The sequence below is a fragment of the Podarcis gaigeae genome (assembly GCF_964106915.1).
Source record: "Podarcis gaigeae genome assembly, chromosome: 16".
Taxonomy (NCBI): domain Eukaryota; kingdom Metazoa; phylum Chordata; class Lepidosauria; order Squamata; family Lacertidae; genus Podarcis; species Podarcis gaigeae.
Window position 1 is genome coordinate 9798613 of NC_139693.1, and position 19158 is coordinate 9817770.

At 48.8% G+C, this 19158-nt stretch overlaps 1 protein-coding gene and 1 long non-coding RNA gene across 4 annotated transcripts; one reads left to right on the forward strand and one right to left on the reverse strand.

Moving 5' to 3' along the window:
- The first annotated feature begins 415 nt into the window (after window positions 1–415).
- Window positions 416–13284, forward strand: EFNA1 (ephrin A1). Of its 2 annotated transcripts, XM_083716133.1 has the most exons (6): window positions 416–733; window positions 8690–8985; window positions 9854–9919; window positions 10749–10799; window positions 11888–12691; window positions 12899–13284. In XM_083716133.1, exons 1-5 carry the CDS (start codon window positions 627–629, stop codon window positions 12001–12003), a joined length of 636 nt encoding a protein of 211 aa, XP_083572259.1. In that variant the 5' UTR covers window positions 416–626; the 3' UTR covers window positions 12004–12691; window positions 12899–13284. The 2 variants fall into 2 exon arrangements, with proteins under 2 accessions (XP_083572259.1, XP_083572260.1); XM_083716134.1 differs by lacking the exon at window positions 10749–10799.
- LOC310833573 lies at window positions 7667–17417 on the reverse strand. 2 transcript variants are annotated; one of them, XR_014558805.1, is made up of 3 exons: window positions 16178–17417; window positions 15853–15914; window positions 7667–7732 (listed from the first exon to the last, which is right to left on the reverse strand). It is a non-coding gene; the product is annotated as an uncharacterized lncRNA (long non-coding RNA). The 2 variants fall into 2 exon arrangements; XR_014558806.1 differs by lacking the exons at window positions 15853–15914; window positions 16178–17417 and adding an exon at window positions 11862–12004.
- Between the last annotated feature and the right edge of the window lie 1741 nt (window positions 17418–19158).

Here is a 19158-nt window from a genome sequence, read left to right on the forward strand (position 1 = left end):
ATTCTCAGAGTAGTTTAACAACCAAGCCCGCTTCATGGGGAACTCTGGGACCTGTAGTTCTGAGCTCCTCTTAGTCCCCTCAGCAGACTACAGTTCCCAGGACTTTCGAGGGGGGGGGGGGAACCAGACTGTTTTAAAAGCGGCATCATACCTTTTAAAAACTGTAGCGCAGATGGCGCCAAGAAAAAGCAGACAGCTTTGCTGTTGTGTTTTGCTTTCTGACCCACGTGCAAAGACCCAGGGCGTGACAGCGGCTGTTGTTGTTAGCGGTGGGGTGTGTGAGAGGCTGACTCCGAGCGGGTCTCTCCCGCGCTCTATCTCTCTCTCTGCGCGCAAAAGTCTCCGCAGCGAGTGTTGCTCTTACTCCGCCTTCCCTCCCCGTCCTAACCAGCCCCACCCAGCCCAGCCCGGGGCGGGGGCCTCCCTGGTGTATAAAGCTCCGCTCTGGGCAAGCTGCCCAGCTTGTAGAGAGAGCGAGATCGCGAAGCGAGGGAGGAGCAGTTTGGAGAGAGCGCTTGTCCGCGCCGTCGAGCAGGCGCCACTCAGCCGCGGCTGTGCGTAAAGGCGCATCAAGCACACTTTTGGTTTTCTACTCTTTTACGAGAGAACCCCAGGCGTCCTCTCCAATGCAGCTGCTGCTTTTGTTGTGGGCCCCGCTGGTGGGCCTCTGGTGCGGGCTGTGCGTGGCGTCGGGAGAGCGGCACACCGTCTTTTGGAACAGCACCAACCCCAAGTGAGTTTGGGGGGAGCGTGGAGGGGAGAACCAAGCCCTCGTAGCCAGGGGCTGGAGAGTTATCATCGTCACCAATGCCCAGCCCGAATTTGCTTTCTGCGCGTGTATAAAAGGGATGACCCTTTATTTTGGCGTCGCTCCCGCCCCACCCTGTGATAATGGGGTTGTGTTGGAGGGATCGCATTTGGAGATCCCCGCCTTCTAACCAGGCACCCAGGGGACGCTTAGGGGTCCGGTTTCAGGGGGTGTTCCACTGGAGGCGCCTTGCAGGCGGGGAGCGCGGCCACTTGTTGAAAAATCTGCCGTGTGTTGAATAGGTGTGCGTGTCTTTTTTGCGGGCAGAGGCTTCTTGAAGGAGGGCGCGGACGTTCAGGGAAAGAATGAGTTTCGCCTAGAAACCCCTTCGGTTAGAAGTTAGCCATGGAGGGGTCGTTTTCCCTAGAAGTTGGAATACATCTGGGGAAGGGCCGTGGAGATTCTGAGGGGTGGGGATACAGTTGGAGGGAAATAGGACTCTGCTTCCATCCCCCTGATGGTGTGATTTTGGGCACTCTCCGACCTTCCAGCCTCGGTCGTTGCCCCTGTTAAGGGAAAAGGGGCAGCTGGCCCTTTAAATCTGGCGTGAAGGCTCTGCAGATGAAAGTTTTTCCCTTTCTTTTCTCCCTTGTTTCCCCCCCCCCCCACTCCGCCTCTTTGCGAGGCCACCCAGGGCAGCCCACCTCGGGCAGCCTGGCACAGATTTCCCTTGCCAGCCCCCAAGCCTCATGTTTCAAGTTGCCTCTGCTGCTACTCTTTCTTTGAAGGGAGGCAGGTTTAGCTTTGCAAAATGGGGGGTGAGGGGTGGGTTCCTGGACCTTTGGAAGGAGGAGGAGCTGGTTGGGCATAAAAGCTGGAATTCGTAAACATCCACACGGTAGGCCTGCGCTTGGCACCCAGCCCGTACCTAGGCACCGTGACAGAGGCATGAATCAGGTCTTTGCTGGGAAAGATAGGGCAGTGCGGACGGAAAGGACCCCTTGCTTGCCGAGGCGGGGAGAGGGACGCCTTCTTCACCCCCTTTGCCCCTTGGGATTCCCGGGTCCGGTTTATTGCATTTTTGAGGAGCTCGTGGTTTTTTAATGAGTTATGTCACGCCGGCTGTAATTTATGTATGAGGCGCAAAGGACTGAAAAGGAAAAAGACAGGTTCTCTGCCCCAAGGAGCTTACAGATCTGTACTTCTGATGGCGCCTGTAGGAGACATCGCGCTTATTATGGGGTGGGGCATTAAAAGTGGCCCACAGCCAGGGGTGCCAACTTTAATAAAATATTGGGGGGGGGAGAGTAAGCCTCATCCCACATGACTTGGCTCACCATTTGAATGGCAACGCCCATCGTTTTTTGAGGGGAGCTGCCCCCCTCAAAATAGACTCAACAAGATGCATTAGGGAAGGAGGGAGAAGGTGATGTTGCGCTTTGTTTGTTTTTTAATAAGAGCTGTGGGGGCTTGGGCTGAAATCCAACAGGTACACCCCCTGGCATCTCTGGGAGGGCTCACCTGTTGAATAGTGGCACGGTTTTTTCCCATTTGTTAAAAGGCCTGGAGATTGGTGGGCAAAGGGCTTCTAGCCAGTTCCCGGGGACTGAAGAGTTAATCGCATTAAGCCATTGTTTTTATGCTGAAAGGTAAGGTGAGGGGAGGGAGGGAGAGCGAGCTCTGGTGCCTTTGTTCATTCAGCCTGTGTGTGAGAAGCACAGACATCTGTGTCCTGTTGTGCAAACCTCAAGGCCAGGGATCTGGCTGGCCTTTTCCAGGTGGCCTTCCTTCCCCCCCTCCCCACGCCCGCCCCCCCCCCTCGGCCTCGGGTCAGGTCAGCTCTGTGCCGCTGCCTTGGGTGGGTCTGATCTTGCTTTAATCAGAGCTTTTGTAAATGCAGGCACTGAGTCTTTGTAATAGGCTGAGTGATTGGAGAAGTAAACCCTCCACACCTAGGGGCAGTGTACCTCTGAATAGCAGTTGCTGGCAGGGAGGTGGGGAGGAAGGGCTGTTGCCCTCCTTGTGGAGCACACAGCAGAGGTGTTGAGTTAGCCATTTTTGAAAGCAGAGCGCTGGGCAATTTGGGCAAGTTTGTTAAGGCTATCTGCTGGGGAGATTTTCGGTTGAGCTCAGGTCTTGCTTTGGGGATTCTTAGAAGAGGCATCTCGTTGGGCACTGGGATCCAGCAGAGCTCTGCCTCAGTGTTCGAAATTCAGATATATAATCTGATTGCCAAATGGCACCTTAAACCTCACTTACAGTCGCCAGAAGGGAAAGTCTAGGCAGCATTTTTATTTTGCAATGAAATTCATTATTATTATTATTATTATTCATTTTTATACTGCTTTATGTCCTAAAGGAAAAAAAAAATATCAGAGTGGTTTACAACACATTAACACATCAGATTAAAAAAAATGCAGAATAAAACAAATTCAGGCTTCAAGGGAAATATTTCAGATCCTTCTCTAAGTGACATTTGGCTTTCCCCATGCAGTATTTATTTACGTGCTTAATTTGTAGAGCGGCCCCATAGCAGAACTACTCTAGGAAGACAGTGTGGTGCAGTGGTTAGAGCAGGCTTCCTCAACCTCGGCCCTCCAGGTGTTTTTGGCCTACAACTCCCATGATCCCTAGCTAGCAGCACCAGTGGTCAGGGATGAGGGGAATTGTAGTCTCAAGACATCTGGAGGGCTGAAGTTGAGGTAAGCCTGGGTTAGAATGTCAGGCTAGGACCTGAGAGATCAGGGTTCAAATCCCCACTGGGAAGCTTGCTGGAGTCAGTAACCTACCTCACAGGGTCATTGTAGGGGTTAACTGAGGGGGAGGGAATGATCCCCATCGCATGTCAGATTCTCCGCAGTAGCATAAGTGGTGCAGGAATTGCACTTTGCAAACACGCAGAGGTTCCTTTAGTCTGTTGGTAACTGAATGTTCCCAGCTTGGCACTGAAAAAGAGATGCTAGGACTTTTCAGCCTTGTAAGCCCTAGGGAGGGGCGTGCCTGTGGTGAGATCCTTTGGGGATTTAGAAAAAATACATCCCTGGACTACAACTATAGCTCAGGTAGAGCATCTTCTTTGCATGGAGAATATACTGGGTTCAACCCCAACTGATCTCTTGGAGGGTCTGGGGAAAACTTTGGCCTGAAACTGCTGGAGAGTTGCTGCCAATCTGTGCAGACTAGGTGCGTGAAGACGCTGGCTCTGTATAAGGCAGTTTTCTGTGCTCCTATTGGACTCAGAACCATGAGGACTAGAATCTTAGTGTATTTTTAGGGGAAGGGCTAGATTCACCAAGGATCCGACTCAAGGAGCTTCCAGAGTTCAAAAAAACCTCCCATTGCCACTGACCACTGGACATGCTGGCTGGCTGTGAGTTGGCCTCTGGCGAGTGCCAAGTTGGCAAAGGCCCCTTGAGCATGATCTGCAGAGTTTTATTTCATTGCAGAAGATGAATTGGGTGGTGATTTCAAAGTTGAGCCTGTCTGCCCCCTGCAGATATTACTGGCCTCTATTCTGCCTTTCACTGGTGCCTTAAACCCGCCGGCTGGCACTGCCAAGAGGGCAAAGTTCTCAAGCGGGGCAGGCAGCAGGTGGTGGGTCTTGGCCAGCAAGGCTGAATCAGCTTGGAGAAAGTTGGAAGAGAGCAAAGCCGCAGCTGGCCAGCCGATCCTTCCTTTCCCAGGGTCCATCTCCCCCCTTCCTTGCTAGCCGTGGGCCTCTTCCTTCCCGCCCGGCGCTGGCGAGAGCCCAAGGGAAGGCGCCAAGGGCACGCGGGGCAGGAAATCTTTCTCCTTTTTAAAAAAACCAACATGTTGTTAAGATATATATTTTAACTTGTGTTTTTTCCGCCCAGGACGCTGGAGGCGAAACCGTCTTTTTGGCACGGAGGCTTAAGAGATGGCCTAGTCCGATGCCAACCTGGCTGGGGGGGAGGAATGGAGCGTGCAGCAGGGGGGTGTTTTGTATACAGCTCCTGCCCCTGCAGGGAGGAGGCAGTTGCTGTGGCGGGTGAGAGTCCAGGCAGAGGAGATTGCAGGGCCCAGATGTGGCCACCTCCGGCAGGGTGGAAAACCCTGAGGCAGCTGTGTCTGGTCAGTTTCCTTCCAGGGGGAGCAGCCTTAATCGCTTTGTGTTGGCCTGTTGGTTGTCAGAAACAGCAGTGATCACATCCATGCCCTACTTTCAAAGCACATTGCTTCCTTTCCAAAAGGATCTTAGCCCTCGTGGAGCTACAGTTCCCAGCACCCTTAAACTACAGTTCCCAGGCTGGGAGCAACGGAAATTGGGAGTTGAACATCTGGGGGGACGCAGCCTCCCCAGCTGTGACTCCTTAAAGAACTATTGGACTTATTATGGCTTTGCCTTTCACGGCCAACTTTGTCACTCTCTGGAATAGCCGCTAGCCCATGCTGGCTGCAGATTATGGAGGTTGAAAATTGAACGCCAGCCCTGCTCGGCCCCAAGTAGCCAGCATGCCCAGTGGTCAGGGATGATAAGATCTGTAGCCTGAAACATCTGGAGGACCAGTGTTTGAAAATAGCCAGTGTGTTTGCTACTGGTGCAAGTCCAATTGCGATTACGTGGAGATTTCTGGGCGCCAGGTTTGGCGACCGCAGTTTATAAACTTCTGCATAGTTGGTATCATTTCCCCCGTGTGTTTCTCCTTCTTGCGTACTGGGACAAGCGAATGGTTGTAAGAGCAAGCGACAGCCAAGCGGTGCAGTTGAGATCACAGAATCGTAGCTTTGGAAGAGACACCATGGGGCATCTAGTCCAACCCCCTGGCGGATAGACATTCCATTGTGGCCACTGGTAACCAGGGTTTATGGTGCCATATGGCGCTTGGCTTATATACCTGAGTTTGTAACAGTGCATTCACCACCCCGATCTACAGTTTCTCATTCCGTGTTGTACTCCACTTTTATTCAGAGCAGACCCATTAATGACCCTGACTAACTTGGTTCCATTAATTAAGGGACGCAGGTGGTGCTGTAGGTTAAACCACCGAGCCTAGGACTTGCCGATCAGAAGGTCGGCGGTTCGAATCCCCGCGACGGGATGAGCTCCCGTTGCTCAGTCCCTGCTCCTGCCCACCTAGCAGTTCAAAAGCACGTCAAAGTGCAAGTAGATAAATAGGTACCTCTCCGGCGGGAAGGTAAACGGCGTTTCCATGCGCTGCTCTGGTTTGCCAGAAGCGGCTTAGTCGTGCTGGCCACATGAACCCGGAAGCCAGATCTTTGCTGTGTAGAATTAAATGCCCAGCCTTTGCATGCCAATAATCCCCCTCCTGCCAAAAACAGAAAAAAGCAAAAACCCTTCGAAAAGCACCACCACCGGACCTGATGTCATCAGGCACCATTTGTCCCTGAGTGCATCACTCAGTTTTACACTTTGCTGTCCCTTGGATCATGAATTTGGGGGTGCCTGCCCCATCTAAAACTAGCCACCAGCTAGCAGCCTTTCTGAATCCCAGTTGCTGGAAACCGCTGGAGGGGGTGCTCAGGGTCTCTGCTTGCAGGCTCCCCTTAAGCATCTGGTGTGCCCCTGCAGAACAGCACTCTGGACCTATCAGGATTGGCACCCGCTGCCTTGTGACATCAGGCAGGCGCCTTCCCCATACCCTTTGGGGCGCTTGCTAAAAGCGATGTTGTTTTGTTTTGTTTCGTCAAGCCTATCCAGACATGTAGAAACCGCCGTGTGTTGTTAATCTGGTTTTCGCTTATAGCTGATGTTGTTATTTTTTGGGAGTGTCCAAAAACACTTGCCTTTTTTAAAAGAGGATACTTCTGTTGTTGTCTTGCCGGCTGATTTGAGGGCTTGTGGCAACCCAGCGGTGCATAAAGGCCCTGAAATAAATGGATGAGGCTCAGAAGGGCCACTGGCTCTTCTTGTTGCATTTGATTGCACTGTTTTGACAAGGATCAGCCAGCTGCTTCGGGATCTTCCAGGGGGTCAAGACTTCTGGGTGGTGCCCTGGGGCGAAGAGACAGACGGAGGGTGGGTGGGCGCACACCCCCCCCAACCCAGACCCTGCTGCACCTGAGGCCAAGATAAGGTGGATCCTTCGTTGCTGCCTCCTGCCACCCGCCTCGGGCGGCCAAACCGGTTTGTGGGTTCGTTCTCCTGGGGAGTCTTTCGGTTTCCAAAGCTTCTGTGACTCAGGGCGGAGTCCCTCTTTCCACAGCTGGCTTGGCGAGGCTTTAATAAACACCTTGGCTCTCTGCTGGGAATGTGGGCTAGCCCAGCAAACGTCCCGGGCCAGCCCTGAAAGGGGGAAGCAATGCTCTTGTGTCGTGTGCTCAGTGGGTAGAGCATTTGCTTTCGATCCTGGGTTCAATCCCCAATGGCATCTCCGGGTAGGGCTGGGAGTATCACCTGTCTCCAGTGCTGGCGAACTGCTGCCAGTCAGTGTGGACAGCACTGAGCTAGATGGATTAGTTTTCTGACTGTATAAGGGAGCTTTCTGTGTTCCCATTTAAACTATTTTGAACTGTGAGGACTGGAATCTTTCTTGAGCTTTCGCGCTGCAAACTTGCCCATGGAGGAAGCTGCCTTCTACCACTCGCCTAGCTCAATATTGTCCACACGGGCTGGCAGCAGTTCTTCCAGATTTCAGGCAGGATTTCAGGTTATGCCACTGGAGATTATCTCCAGATAATTTACAAGTAAGCCTGCTGACTTCAGTGGGTCTTACTCACAACTTTTCTTTCTTTGTTTTGTATCACAAAATCCTTAATAAAAAACCTGTTTTTTAAAAAAATAAAAACACTAAGCACATGCAGGCTTGTAACCTAAGTTGTGACATCCAGACTCCCCCGTTCAAATCTCCCCTCTGTGATGGGCTCGCTTGATTAGCCTTTGGCCTCAGTGTTTCTTCCACCACTATCTGCAATATGGGTATAATGTAACTGATTTACCTTGGGGCTGTTGTAAAGATGTCAGCCGGATTAACATGTGTGCAGCAGTTCCAAGGCTCATAAACGCTGTAAAAAAAGTGGATTTTATTTTATTTTTTAGCAAATGGCCAGGCTGAAGTTTGTTCTTTCTTTTGGGCTAGGGGGTGGGTAGGGGAGCATCTGCCTTGCAGCTATGAGAGTTGCATAAAAGTTTCTTTAAATGCATTTGGTCAACTTAAGAAAATAGTAACACTTGGGTAAAGTGGCAATGATTTAGGTTAAGAGCCAGCCCCAAATAATTACTGGAGGGAGGGGTGTTTCAGCAGTCTCCCACTTTGAGGAAGTTGTTTGTATGCATTGTTTTTATTCTATTCTTTAAAAATCCATCTCAAAGATATACAGGAAGAGCTTAACAAAAGCTCCCTTTGAGTAGCGTATGAAAGAAATACACGGAATCCTTAGAAAAGCATGCCGGTACTTTGTTAGCCACTGAATCAATGGGTTGCCATTTTTTTTAAAGTCCGTTTTCTCCCCTCTTTTCATCTGAATAGAATTGGCTGATTCCTTGTCATAGCCATATTGTAGTAAATTTTACTTTTCCAGCCTAGGATGTTGAAGCTATTGGGGGGAGGGGGGAGTTACGAAGGGATTCCTATCTTGCAAGGCTGTTTTGTGAGGATTTATTGTAACTTTTATTTTATTAGCGGGGAGGCGATGGAACTGTGACACTTTTATTTCATTGGGGTGCTGGGGCAATTGAAATGGTATCGATTTCCAAACAGTGTCTGCTCTCCCCCTGCCCACAAGCCTTCTACAAAGGGGCTAGGAGATAGTTTGTAAGAATTTCCTAGACATTTCTCGCAACGTTAACTTTATTGGAGGTTGTAGACGAAACGGCATTGGCTTCAAAATTGTGTCTGCCTGTTCCACCGCCACCAACCTTGTCTGAAAGTGCCTACTTTACAGGGTTGCTTGTAGAGGAAGTTTACGCAGGCGTTCGATTGCAAGCACTAATCTCGCTGTGGTTCCCTGCTCCTGATACAGGTTTCAGTGGGATAGCTATTCCGTCGAGGTGCGGCTGAACGACTACCTGGACATCATCTGCCCGCACTACGAGGACAGCAGCGTGGCTCCTCACTCAATGGAACGCTACACCCTATACCTGGTGGAGCAGGAGGAGTACGAGACCTGCAAACCGCGCTCAAAGGAGCAGATCCGGTGGGAGTGCAACAAGCCAGATGCCCTGCACGGCCCTGAGCGGTTTTCGGAAAAATTCCAGCGCTACACTCCCTTCACGCTGGGCAAAGAGTTCCGGGAGGGCCACGAATACTATTATATCTGTAAGTGTCAATGGCAGAGAAACCACACACACACACACCCTTACCGGCTGTCGTTTATTTTTCCGTTTGAGCACTCCTAAGATTTCTTGTCTTGTGTCGTTCTGAGATGGTGGAAGGTCACTTATTTAAGCCCATTTTACAGATGGGGAAAGAGGAGGCTGGGAACGAGAGTAACTAGCCTAAGAGATACATGGTGGTTTTTATTTCTAACAGGCCCTGGACTTTAAGGGCCGACCTATAAGAGAGATCTGTCACGGGTTTTTCCTAATGTTTGTGGTTTTGGTTAAGAACATCCACTGGGGTAGGAAGGTTTGTGTTTAACCCTCATTTAAATCCATCTCAGCCAGAGGCCAAGGCTGAATTTTTCAGCAGTGCAGGGAATTGGGTCGGGTTTGTGAGTTGAGGGCCCCCAAATCTCTTGTTTTGGGCCTGGTAATGAATTTGAGGGAAATAGATCAGGATTACTGAGTAAGATATAAATTTTGCGGATTGAACTAAACTAAAATGACTTCTGTACTGGAAATTTGGGGGCTGTTATTGGGGTTAATCAAACTTGATAGGAACAGGATTTGTTGGTGAATTAATTTGGGCGGAGGGTAACGAATGAAAGAGGAGCTGATTTGGGGTGATCTGTGGTGGGGTGTAGTTTAATTGAAGATAAGTTATGTGTTGTATAATTTTAGCCTCCACCTACCCACCCAAAATAGATGCACCAGTAGATAAAAATTACCAAAAGCTTCTGTAGTCCGTGTCAAGTTACCAGGTCTCAGATTCATATAGACTAGATGTCCCCCAATACCTACACAAAACCACCTGGCTGTTTCAACTCTCGCCAATAAAAATCTCTTTCTCAATTCCTCCCTATTAGCAAAACCTATCCATCACCACGGAGAATCTTGCCTTAAATTGAAAGTCATAGTGGTTGGAAAGAATGGTGAGTTTTCTAGTGCCTGATACTGTCTGTCTGTCTGTCTCTCTCTGTCTGTCTGTCTGTCTGTCTGTCTGTCTGTCTGTCTGTCTCTAGTCCGGCCTGCAAATGCTATCTGCCAAGTTCTGCAACAGCCTTTTGCAACCTGGTGCCCATCAGCCCCAGCCAGCATGGCCAATGGGCCAGGGATGACAGTGAAATCGGGGGGGGGGGGGGGCGCCAGGTTGGGGAAGGCTGCCTTGGAGAAATAAGACAGATCTGATATGAGTCCCTGTCTCCCCTCCACTTCCTATTCCATAAGGTGAGATACTTGGCAGTTTGGTGGGGAGCGATATAAATTGGGGTAACTGTATGTGTGAGAGAGGGGGAGAAGGTTTATACTCTCCTTGATGCCAATGCTCTGGTCTAATCTCACCCCCCCCCACTTTTTTATGTGACTGATCTTGAGCCTAATAATAATACCTGACACACGTCAGTATTCAAAACTGTTTGCCTGCATCCTCTCCACCAGGCTTCCTGAACCTCGGCCCTCCAGATGTTTTGAGACTACAGTTCCCATCGTCCCTAACCACTGGTCCTGCTAGCTAGGGATCATGGGAGTTGTAGGCCAAAAACATCTGGAGGGCTGAGTTTGAGGAAGCCTGCTCTCCATGTTCCTTGCAAGGGGTATTGCCCCCTAGTTGCAAATAGTATTGCCCCAGTGGTATTGCCCTGCATCAAGAGAACAGGGGCTGCAGGCTGAGATTTAAGCTGGGGTTGAGAACCATGGGCTCAGTATTTAGGTTGGCTGTGTTCTGGGGTCCGGCCTTCACTGTGTGTCTCCATTCGCTTTTAGGTCGGATGCCCCCCAGCCGCAGCCCCACCCTGAAGGGGAGACCTCAGTCAGGTAGGTCCATGGGCGAGAGTTTGTTCTGTAGGGGTGGGGTGTGTAGAGGTGCCGCAAATAGGGACGGCACAATCAGCCATTTGCAGGGGACCCATTGACAAGAGACCCCTCTGGACCTGTGTTTGCTGTTTTTCCAACCCCCTCGCACTCAGGCCCAGGCAACAGGGGTGGTGAGAATGAGGCCACACGCCCCAACACGCATTTATACCATTACGGTATCACTTTAAACAGTCGTGGGTTCCCCTCAAAGTCTTCTGGGAGCTGTAGTTTGTTATAGGTGCTGAGACACACACATCCCATTCCCCTCCCGGAGCTACAATTCCCAGAGTGGTTTAACAATCAGTTCCTCTTGCCTGGGAACTGCAGTTCTGAATTTCAGGGTAGGGGTGTCTCATATCAGCTCTCAGCTCCTTCAGCAAATATGATTTCCCAGAATTCATTGGGGGAAACCGTGACTTTTTAAAGTGCCGTCGTAGTGCTTTAAACGTATGGTGGTGCGGGTATGGCGGGGAAGAGAAAGGAGCTGGCAGAAATGGTGGTGAGGAAGGAGACTCAAGGAGGGAAAATGCAGGGCGTCAGACCTCCAAAAGGACGGAAGTGAGTGGGTTTAGGAAGTGGTTCAGGAGGAGAGGATTTGAATTTGGGTTGAATTTTGCGTGCCACATATTACTATTATTATTATTATTTAAATGTTTATTAATTTTCCAATTTTCCAATGCTGTATTGTTTTTAACACTTGATTGGAAGCCGCCCAGAGTGGCTGGGAAAACTCAGCCAGATGGGAGGGGTATAAATAAATTATTATTATTATTATTATTATTATTATTATTATTATTATTATTATTACCAATAAGAACATCCAATTAACATATCAAATCCAATAAAAATAAAAAAAAACTAAAATAAAAAAGTCCAATTGTAATCTTGGACTTCCAAATTGCAATCTTAATTTTTTTGACTTCCCACGGTCTGAATTCCAAAGCATTTTCCACCTCTCATCATGCCACATATTATTCTTGTCCTATGTGCCCAACTTTGCTGGTTACCAGACCCTTTTCTCACCTGCTTGTCTCTCTTTCTCCCGGCAGACGACCCTGATGCAACGATGCTTCGCAGCGTGGGGCACAACTCGGCCCCCCGTCTCTGCAGCCCCTTCACCTTTGTCGTCCTCCTGCTGCCGCTGCTGATGCCGCAGGGCCCCTGATGGCACCCAGTTCCCCAGCATGAAGCCATCAGCAAAGGGGGCAGCGCCTGTTCTGTTGCCGCCACACACACACACACACCCAACACAGTGTGGTGTGGGGGACGCGAGTCTCCACGCACCAGCAATGCCTCCGTGTGATGCGGCAGTGCACCAGTCAGTTATAGCAGGCTGAGCGCCAGGATCAAATCGCTGGCAGCCCTATGAGGAATGTGGCTGGTGGGGTCTGGGACTGGTGAGGGGTCTTGTGGACAGATATCTCCCTCCAGCAGACAGACATGGACCAGATGGGTACTCTGTTTGGCTCCCCGGCGGCAAACAAGGCTTGGATGGATCCGGCCCTGCCACAAAGGTTGTGGCGCTGAGTTTCCTGCGGGCAGGAATGCCACCTTGTATCGCGCCCTGTTGGTGATGCTTATGGACTTTTGGGCACACCATGAAACTGGAAACACACAGTTACCTTGGGACTATGTACAGTGCAAAAAATATATATGTGACTATCAAACAGGCAGGCCCTGGAATTTTTGGAGTGGGGAGGAATCCCCTGTTTTGTGTGCCCCGCTTTGACGACGACTCTTCCCCCTGCCTGCGCCCAGAGATGCTGCCTTGTACCTGAAAGCATCAAACTGGAGACCAGTCGTGTTGAGGATGTGATAGATCAGAATGAGGGCCTCACCTGGTCCAGCATCCTGCTTAGAATCCTAGAGTTGGAAGAGACCACTAGGGCCATCGAGTCCAACCCCCTGCCAAGCAGGAAACACCATCAGAGCACTCCTGACATATGGTTGTCAAGCCTCTGCTTAAAGACCTCCAAAGAAGGAGACTCCACCACACTCCTTGGCAGCAAATTCCACTGTCGAACAGCTCTTACTGTCAGGAAGTTCTTCCTAATGTTTAGCTGGAATCTTCTTTCTTGGCAGTGGTCAGCCATTTATCTCCAGGAAGCACTACCAGTCCTCCCCGTGCTCCTTACCCATGGCCACCATCAGCTTCTGGTATACTGCCTCTGCCCAGGGAGGTTTCATTTTCAAGTCTGGCAGGATGGCGGACATTTTGTGTCTTGTATACGCAAACCTGTTGAGGACAGCAAAGGGCAATGCCCCTGTTTGGCACAGGGTGATAGTCAATCACAAGGACAGAGAAATGAACAGACTGCAAAAAATATATATATATTTCTGTGTGCGGAGGGGAAGGGGAGATAATGTTGTAGAGCTTTTTACCTCTGTAATATATATATATATATATATATCTATTTTTATACTGAATAAATAACTCCAGAAGAAACGTGCTACATCAGTGTTTGTGCTCCGCTGCAGTGCCGATCCGTATGAACTTGCAGGTCACCTCTGGTGTAGGGGCAGAACCCAGGAATGGGAGGTGATTTGAATATTGAGGGGTGGGGCCTGGTGGTGGAATTGGCTGTTTTTTGTGGGAAATGGGCTATTTGCAGAGTCTGAGTGGCAGAGACTCGTTTGGGCTTTGAATATTTTGGAGACACTTTTCCTCCTATAGATCCTCTTCGTATATCTACTACTCTCAGGTGTTCAGGGTGTCACGGTGGGGGAAAGAACTTTGTCCATGGCAGCGCCGAAGTCATGGGTAGGCAAACTAAGGTCCCAGGGGCCAGATCCGGCCCAATCACCTTCTAAATCCAGCCCATGGATGGTCCAGGAATCAGTGTTGTTTTTACATGAGTAGAATGTGTGCTTTTATTTTAAATGCATCTCTGGGTTATTTGTGGGGCATAGGAATTCATTCATTTTTTTATTTTATTTTTCAAAATATAATCTGGCCCCCCACAAGGTCTGAGGAACAGTGGACCGGCCCCCTGCTGAAAAAGTTTGCTGACCCCTGAAAGTTGTAGAGTTTCCACAAAGATGTATCCACCACCTTCATTACAAAGCATCAGTCCTTTGCTGAAGATGCACTCCGGCCTTTGAGACCAGATACATATTTTCGGACCCACCCTCTTACCTTGATTGTAATCTGTTTTAAACTGATTTTTAATGTGGTTTTTTATTATTACTGTAACTAGCTCCCTGGAACCTGATGGTGAAGTGATTGAAGTGATACTTATTATTTAGTTAAGTTATTTGAGACATTAATGCACTGCTTAAGTATACCCATTTCTAAGCGGAGTGTGTAAAAATAAATATCACAGAAAACGGGAAGATTAAAAAAAAAATCATATAAATGAGCACCACCTTAACATGCCTGCTGAAACAAGGAAAATTGTAGCAACAGAAGAAGAATAGTAAAAACCTACAAGTCAGGCTAGTTCAGGCTTCCTCAACCTCAGCCTTCCAGATGTTTTTGGCCTACAACTCCCATGATCCCTAGCTAGCAGGACCAGTGGTCAGGGATGCTGGGAATTGTAGTCTCAAAACATCTGGAGGGCCAAGGTTGAGGAAGCCTGGGCTAGCTTTTGCTGTTAAATATTCTGTCACCTGAATTTTTACTTTTTCCCTAGAAAACCCAGGGAAGTAGGACAAAATGTCAAATGTTGAAACTTGGGGAATTTTACTGATCTTTTAAAATTGGGTTGCTACTTTTGGAGATACTTTTGGGGCAGTGTGTATCATGTGACCCCCCCCCCCCTTGGGCATGCTACAATGGCTGCTTTTTGGTATTTCTACAGGTTTTTTATTATTAATTTTGTCAAGGAGGCAATTTAACCTTTCTTTTCCATAAAGCAGCTGAGCGATGTTTCCATTTTACGGACCAGAGACCTGGTGAATGATTAACGTTGCAAGTTGATGCTAATCAGGGACTGGTTTAAAACCAGAGTATTCGTTGATTCCAATCTCTGCTACATTGCACTAGCAAGTGGGGGCGCGTGGATAAGAGAACTCTCTGCTTTCATTTTAAATAACCCCCTGCCAAGATTCTAGTCCTTAAGGGCTGCACAAATCCACTTGACAGTGTGTGGACTATGTTTCTAAAAACCCCAGATGGAGGAGTTGCTGAATAAAGACTTCCAGTGAACGGGGAGAGGGTGAGAGTTTCGCACTTCTACTGTGAGCAGCAGCAGCAAGTTAACTTGGTTTTCAAAGGAGTGAAAAAATAATGGAAATGTGTGACATCTGGGCACCTGCATTGAGTTTGCTTAGTTCTGTCCAGAACAGTTCTGCAAAAATTACATTGCTTTACATTCGTTTTTAATACATACGTACTAGGTAAAGGTAAAGGAACCCCTGACCATTAAGTCCAGTCGTGGACGACACTGGGGTTGCGGTGCTCATCTCACTTTACTGGCTAAGGGAGCCAGTGCTGGAGCAGTACCTATTTATCTACTAGACTCTGTGGTTTGGACCCCTGCTCCACCCGCATCCCACTGTACAGTGGTAACTCAGGTTAAGTACTTAATTCGTCCCGGAGGTCTGTTTTTAACCTGAAACTGTTCTTAACCTGAAGCACCACTTTAGCTAATGAGGCCTCCTGCTGCTGCCGTGCCGCCGGACCACGATTTCTGTTCTCATCCTGAAGCAAAGTTCTTAACCTGAAGGACTATTTCTGGGTTAGCGGAGTCTGTAACCTGAAGCGTATGTAACCTGAGGTACCACTGTACTGGCAATTGTTAAAGGGTAAATCGTCAAGAAGGCATCAGCACATGGTGCTTACAATCACAAATTTACCAGAGGGTAGGATGGAAGTGAGAGAAAATTTGGGGAAGGATAGAGATTCAGTTAAAATGTACTGTACTTAGTTTTGCCTTTTAGCAAGGGACAAGGACTAAGATGGGAGCAGGCTCGGGGGCCAAACGTACCTCTAGCCCTGAATATTGGGCCCTCAAGATTCTCCCCAGGTCATGCCCATTCCTGAGCCACACCCCTTACCAGCCCTGCTGCATACCTTGCTTAAGCATCTGCCCAGCTGGAATGTGTCTTGGAGGTCGGATCATGCCTTTTCCTTGCCTGGATGGAGAATAGAGAAGGGCGTGTGAGAAGCTAGCCTACTTTGCAAAGATAAAACGTAAGAGTCTTTTCCCCCACCCACCACTTCCACAGGCATGTGGCCCCCGGAAGCTTCTCTAGACAGGAATTTGGCCCTTGGGGTGAAAACAGTTTCCCATTGGCGGACCAAGATAGTTGCGCCCAAAGGGTTTAGGGGAGAAGGGTTTGGAGGAGGCTTTTGAGACAAAACTGGGATGATCACAGACTGATTCTCTGCCATGTACCTCTCAGGGAAACCTGTAGAAAGGTGAAAATGTAATTGGTTTGTTGATGATGCATCAGCAGCAGGGGGCTTATCCGACAGGCGCAAGTCATGGAAGCAATTTGTCTGGTGCTGTGGACTTGTCTGTGTTTTGTTGTTGTGGTGCATTCAGAGTCGGGGAAAGTGACCTGGCCCAGACAGGCGGCTGTTACTCAGCTGAACCACAGCGGCTGCTTTTGTGGTCTTTGTCAAAAGTTGGTTTTAGGGTCACTGTTTTCTTGTGCTTACTTTGGTTTTGTTTCTTAGCTGGAATACAATTCCTTTCCCATATCTCCAGTCACATCAGGGAGAGGCTGATGATTCGCAGGCTCAGACGGGTGTGAGACAGATCATCTGTGGTCTGATCTTGTGACTTCTGTTTTTATCTTCTGTGCTTTAAAGCAGACTGGGGCGGCAGACACACCATACTTTTAAAGCACAGCCTTGCTTCAAGAACCCTGGGAACTCTAATTCACCCCACACAGAACTACAATTCTCACCAGCACCCTTAAACCACCGTTTGTTAATCATGGAGGGTTTGTTTATTATATTTATAAACCTCCACCTTTGTCCAAGGAGCTTAAGGTGGCAACATATAGTTTTCCCCCTTCTTATTTTATCCTCACAACAGCCCTGTGAGGTAGGTTAGGCTGAAAGATGGTGACCAGCCCAAGGCCATCCATTAAGCTTCATGCCCGAGTAGGGATTTGCACCCATAGTGTGACAATCTCTAAGCACTACACACACATCATAGATTTAAAGCACATTATTAAGCCCAAAGAATCCAGGGAACTGTAGTTTTCCCCTGTGCAGCGCTACAGTTCCCAGCATCCTTTTTAAAAACTACAGTTCCCAGGATTCTTTGTGGAAGGGAAGACGCTTTAAATGTGTGTTGTGTCTGCAGCCTCAAAGAAGGGAAGAGAGGTGCTGATTTTCATGGAAGCAGTAGCACTCACAGGCTGTTGAAATAACCTGGAGGGAAAGGATTTGCACCCCTTCAAAATAAAGCCCCTTAATGCTCCTGCCTTAAAACAGGGGGAAATTAACAACAGGGGATCTGACTGCACTTTGCTTGACAAGGCCTAGTGCAGAAGGTGAAGCCTGTTAGTAGTAGGTTGTGCAGGGATCGTATGGACTCGGGGCACAGAGCCCCCTATAGGTATGGAAAGGTATTGAAACAGTAATATCGGTCCTGGCCATTGGCTGCCCTGTCAGCACGAAGCCTCAGGATTGGCTGGGACTTGTTATAAAATTCTTCGGGCATCCTCCCAATATTCCACAGAGGAATCTCTGGGAGTTGATGTGGTGTTTAGCAAGGGCCACATTCACACCATACATTTAAATCACTACAATACCATACATTTAAATCACTACAATACCACTTTAAACAGCCATAGCTCCCCCCCATGAATTCTGGGAGTTGTAGTTTAAGGGTGCTGAGAGTTGCTATGAGATCCCTATTCTCCCCAAGCTGTAATTCCCAAGCGAGTTCCCTGGGAAGAGGGATTGATTGCTAAGCCACTTTGCAAATTGTTGCTCTGGGAGGGGAATCCTAACAATTCTCAGCACCCTTAACAAACTACAGCTTTAAATGTACGGTGTGAAGGTAGCCAAGGACATTATTGGGTGGGGCAAGACCTGGGTTCAAATCCCTGCTCTGCCATGTACTTCAGACCCTCCAAGTGTCCCTACTTTCCAGGGGCAGTCCTGGATTTACAGAAGCTGTCCCAGTTTCTCATTTGATCCCAGAATGTCCCGCTTCTCCTTAGGACGTCCCTATTTTCATCGGATAAATGTTGGAGGGTCTGGTACCTCACCAGGTGATCTTGAGCCAAATGCTTTCTCAACTGAACCTCACAGGGTTGTTGTGAGGCTCAAATGGTGGCCAGGGGAAGAGCCATATATATAGCCTTGTTCTCTGTGGATAGATGAAATTGGAAAGTCCTTGGTACTTGTAAAATCCCTTTTTTTGCTCCAAAGGTGTTTGCCTTTGTACCAGCACACACACACACACACACCCCATTGCATGTTGCTCAAAGCTTTTTGTTCACTTAACCACACGCTGTACACCTTTGGAGTGAAGAAAGACATGACCTTTCAAAATGGATTGGAACTGGTTTTGAAAAACCTATGTTGTTTGCAGGGGTTCAGGTCTGCAACCAGACCACCTCTGCCACGCTTGCAAATGTTCCACCCATCTGTCCTGCAGAGCCTTCAGAAGCTGCCTTGTGCTTATAGCAAGCTGATCGCACTCAATTTCTATTTTTATATATCATGTCTGAAATGTGTCAGCCCTCCTGCTCGGCCCTCTGGGTTTCAGAGTCTTTTGAAACTTAGGAATGCTTTAGCTCACAGATGAACCTCTTTGCACAGCTAAAAGTCCTGTGGCACCAGGGGGGAAAAACCTAAGCAGGTGGTGATGGCACAAAAGAAAATAGATTGTAGACTAGTTGAATCCGCTTTGTCAAATGCTCGCCTTTGGCAGGCAATTTTATATATCTGGGTGTAAAGTAGAGGGGGTATTGTAAGCCATGAGGTTAAAAGGAAATAACAAAGGTGAAGAGTACAGAATGAGGGCTTGCTGGGATACAGCCCGTGACCCATCTAGTTCAGCATCCTGTGGTGAGCGTGGCCAGAAACAAAAGTGGGTAGAGCAAATAATTTAAATTTTATCTTGCTACCGTAGGCTAGATTTTATGTGTGCACACATCTTCCTCCAGAGAAACAAAATGTATAAAAATGGTTCAGGGACATGGTATGGCCAGGAAAAAGCACTCAATGAAAGCAGGGCGTGTTTCTGTGAGAGGTGTGGCCTTGGTGAATGTCCTGAGGGCCAGATAAGAGAGGCTTAAAGGTAAAGGGACCCCTGGCCATTAGGTCCAGTCGTGGCTGACTCGGGGATTGCAGCGCTCATCTCGCTTTACTGGCCGAGGGAGCCGGCGTACAGCTTCCGGGTCATGTGGC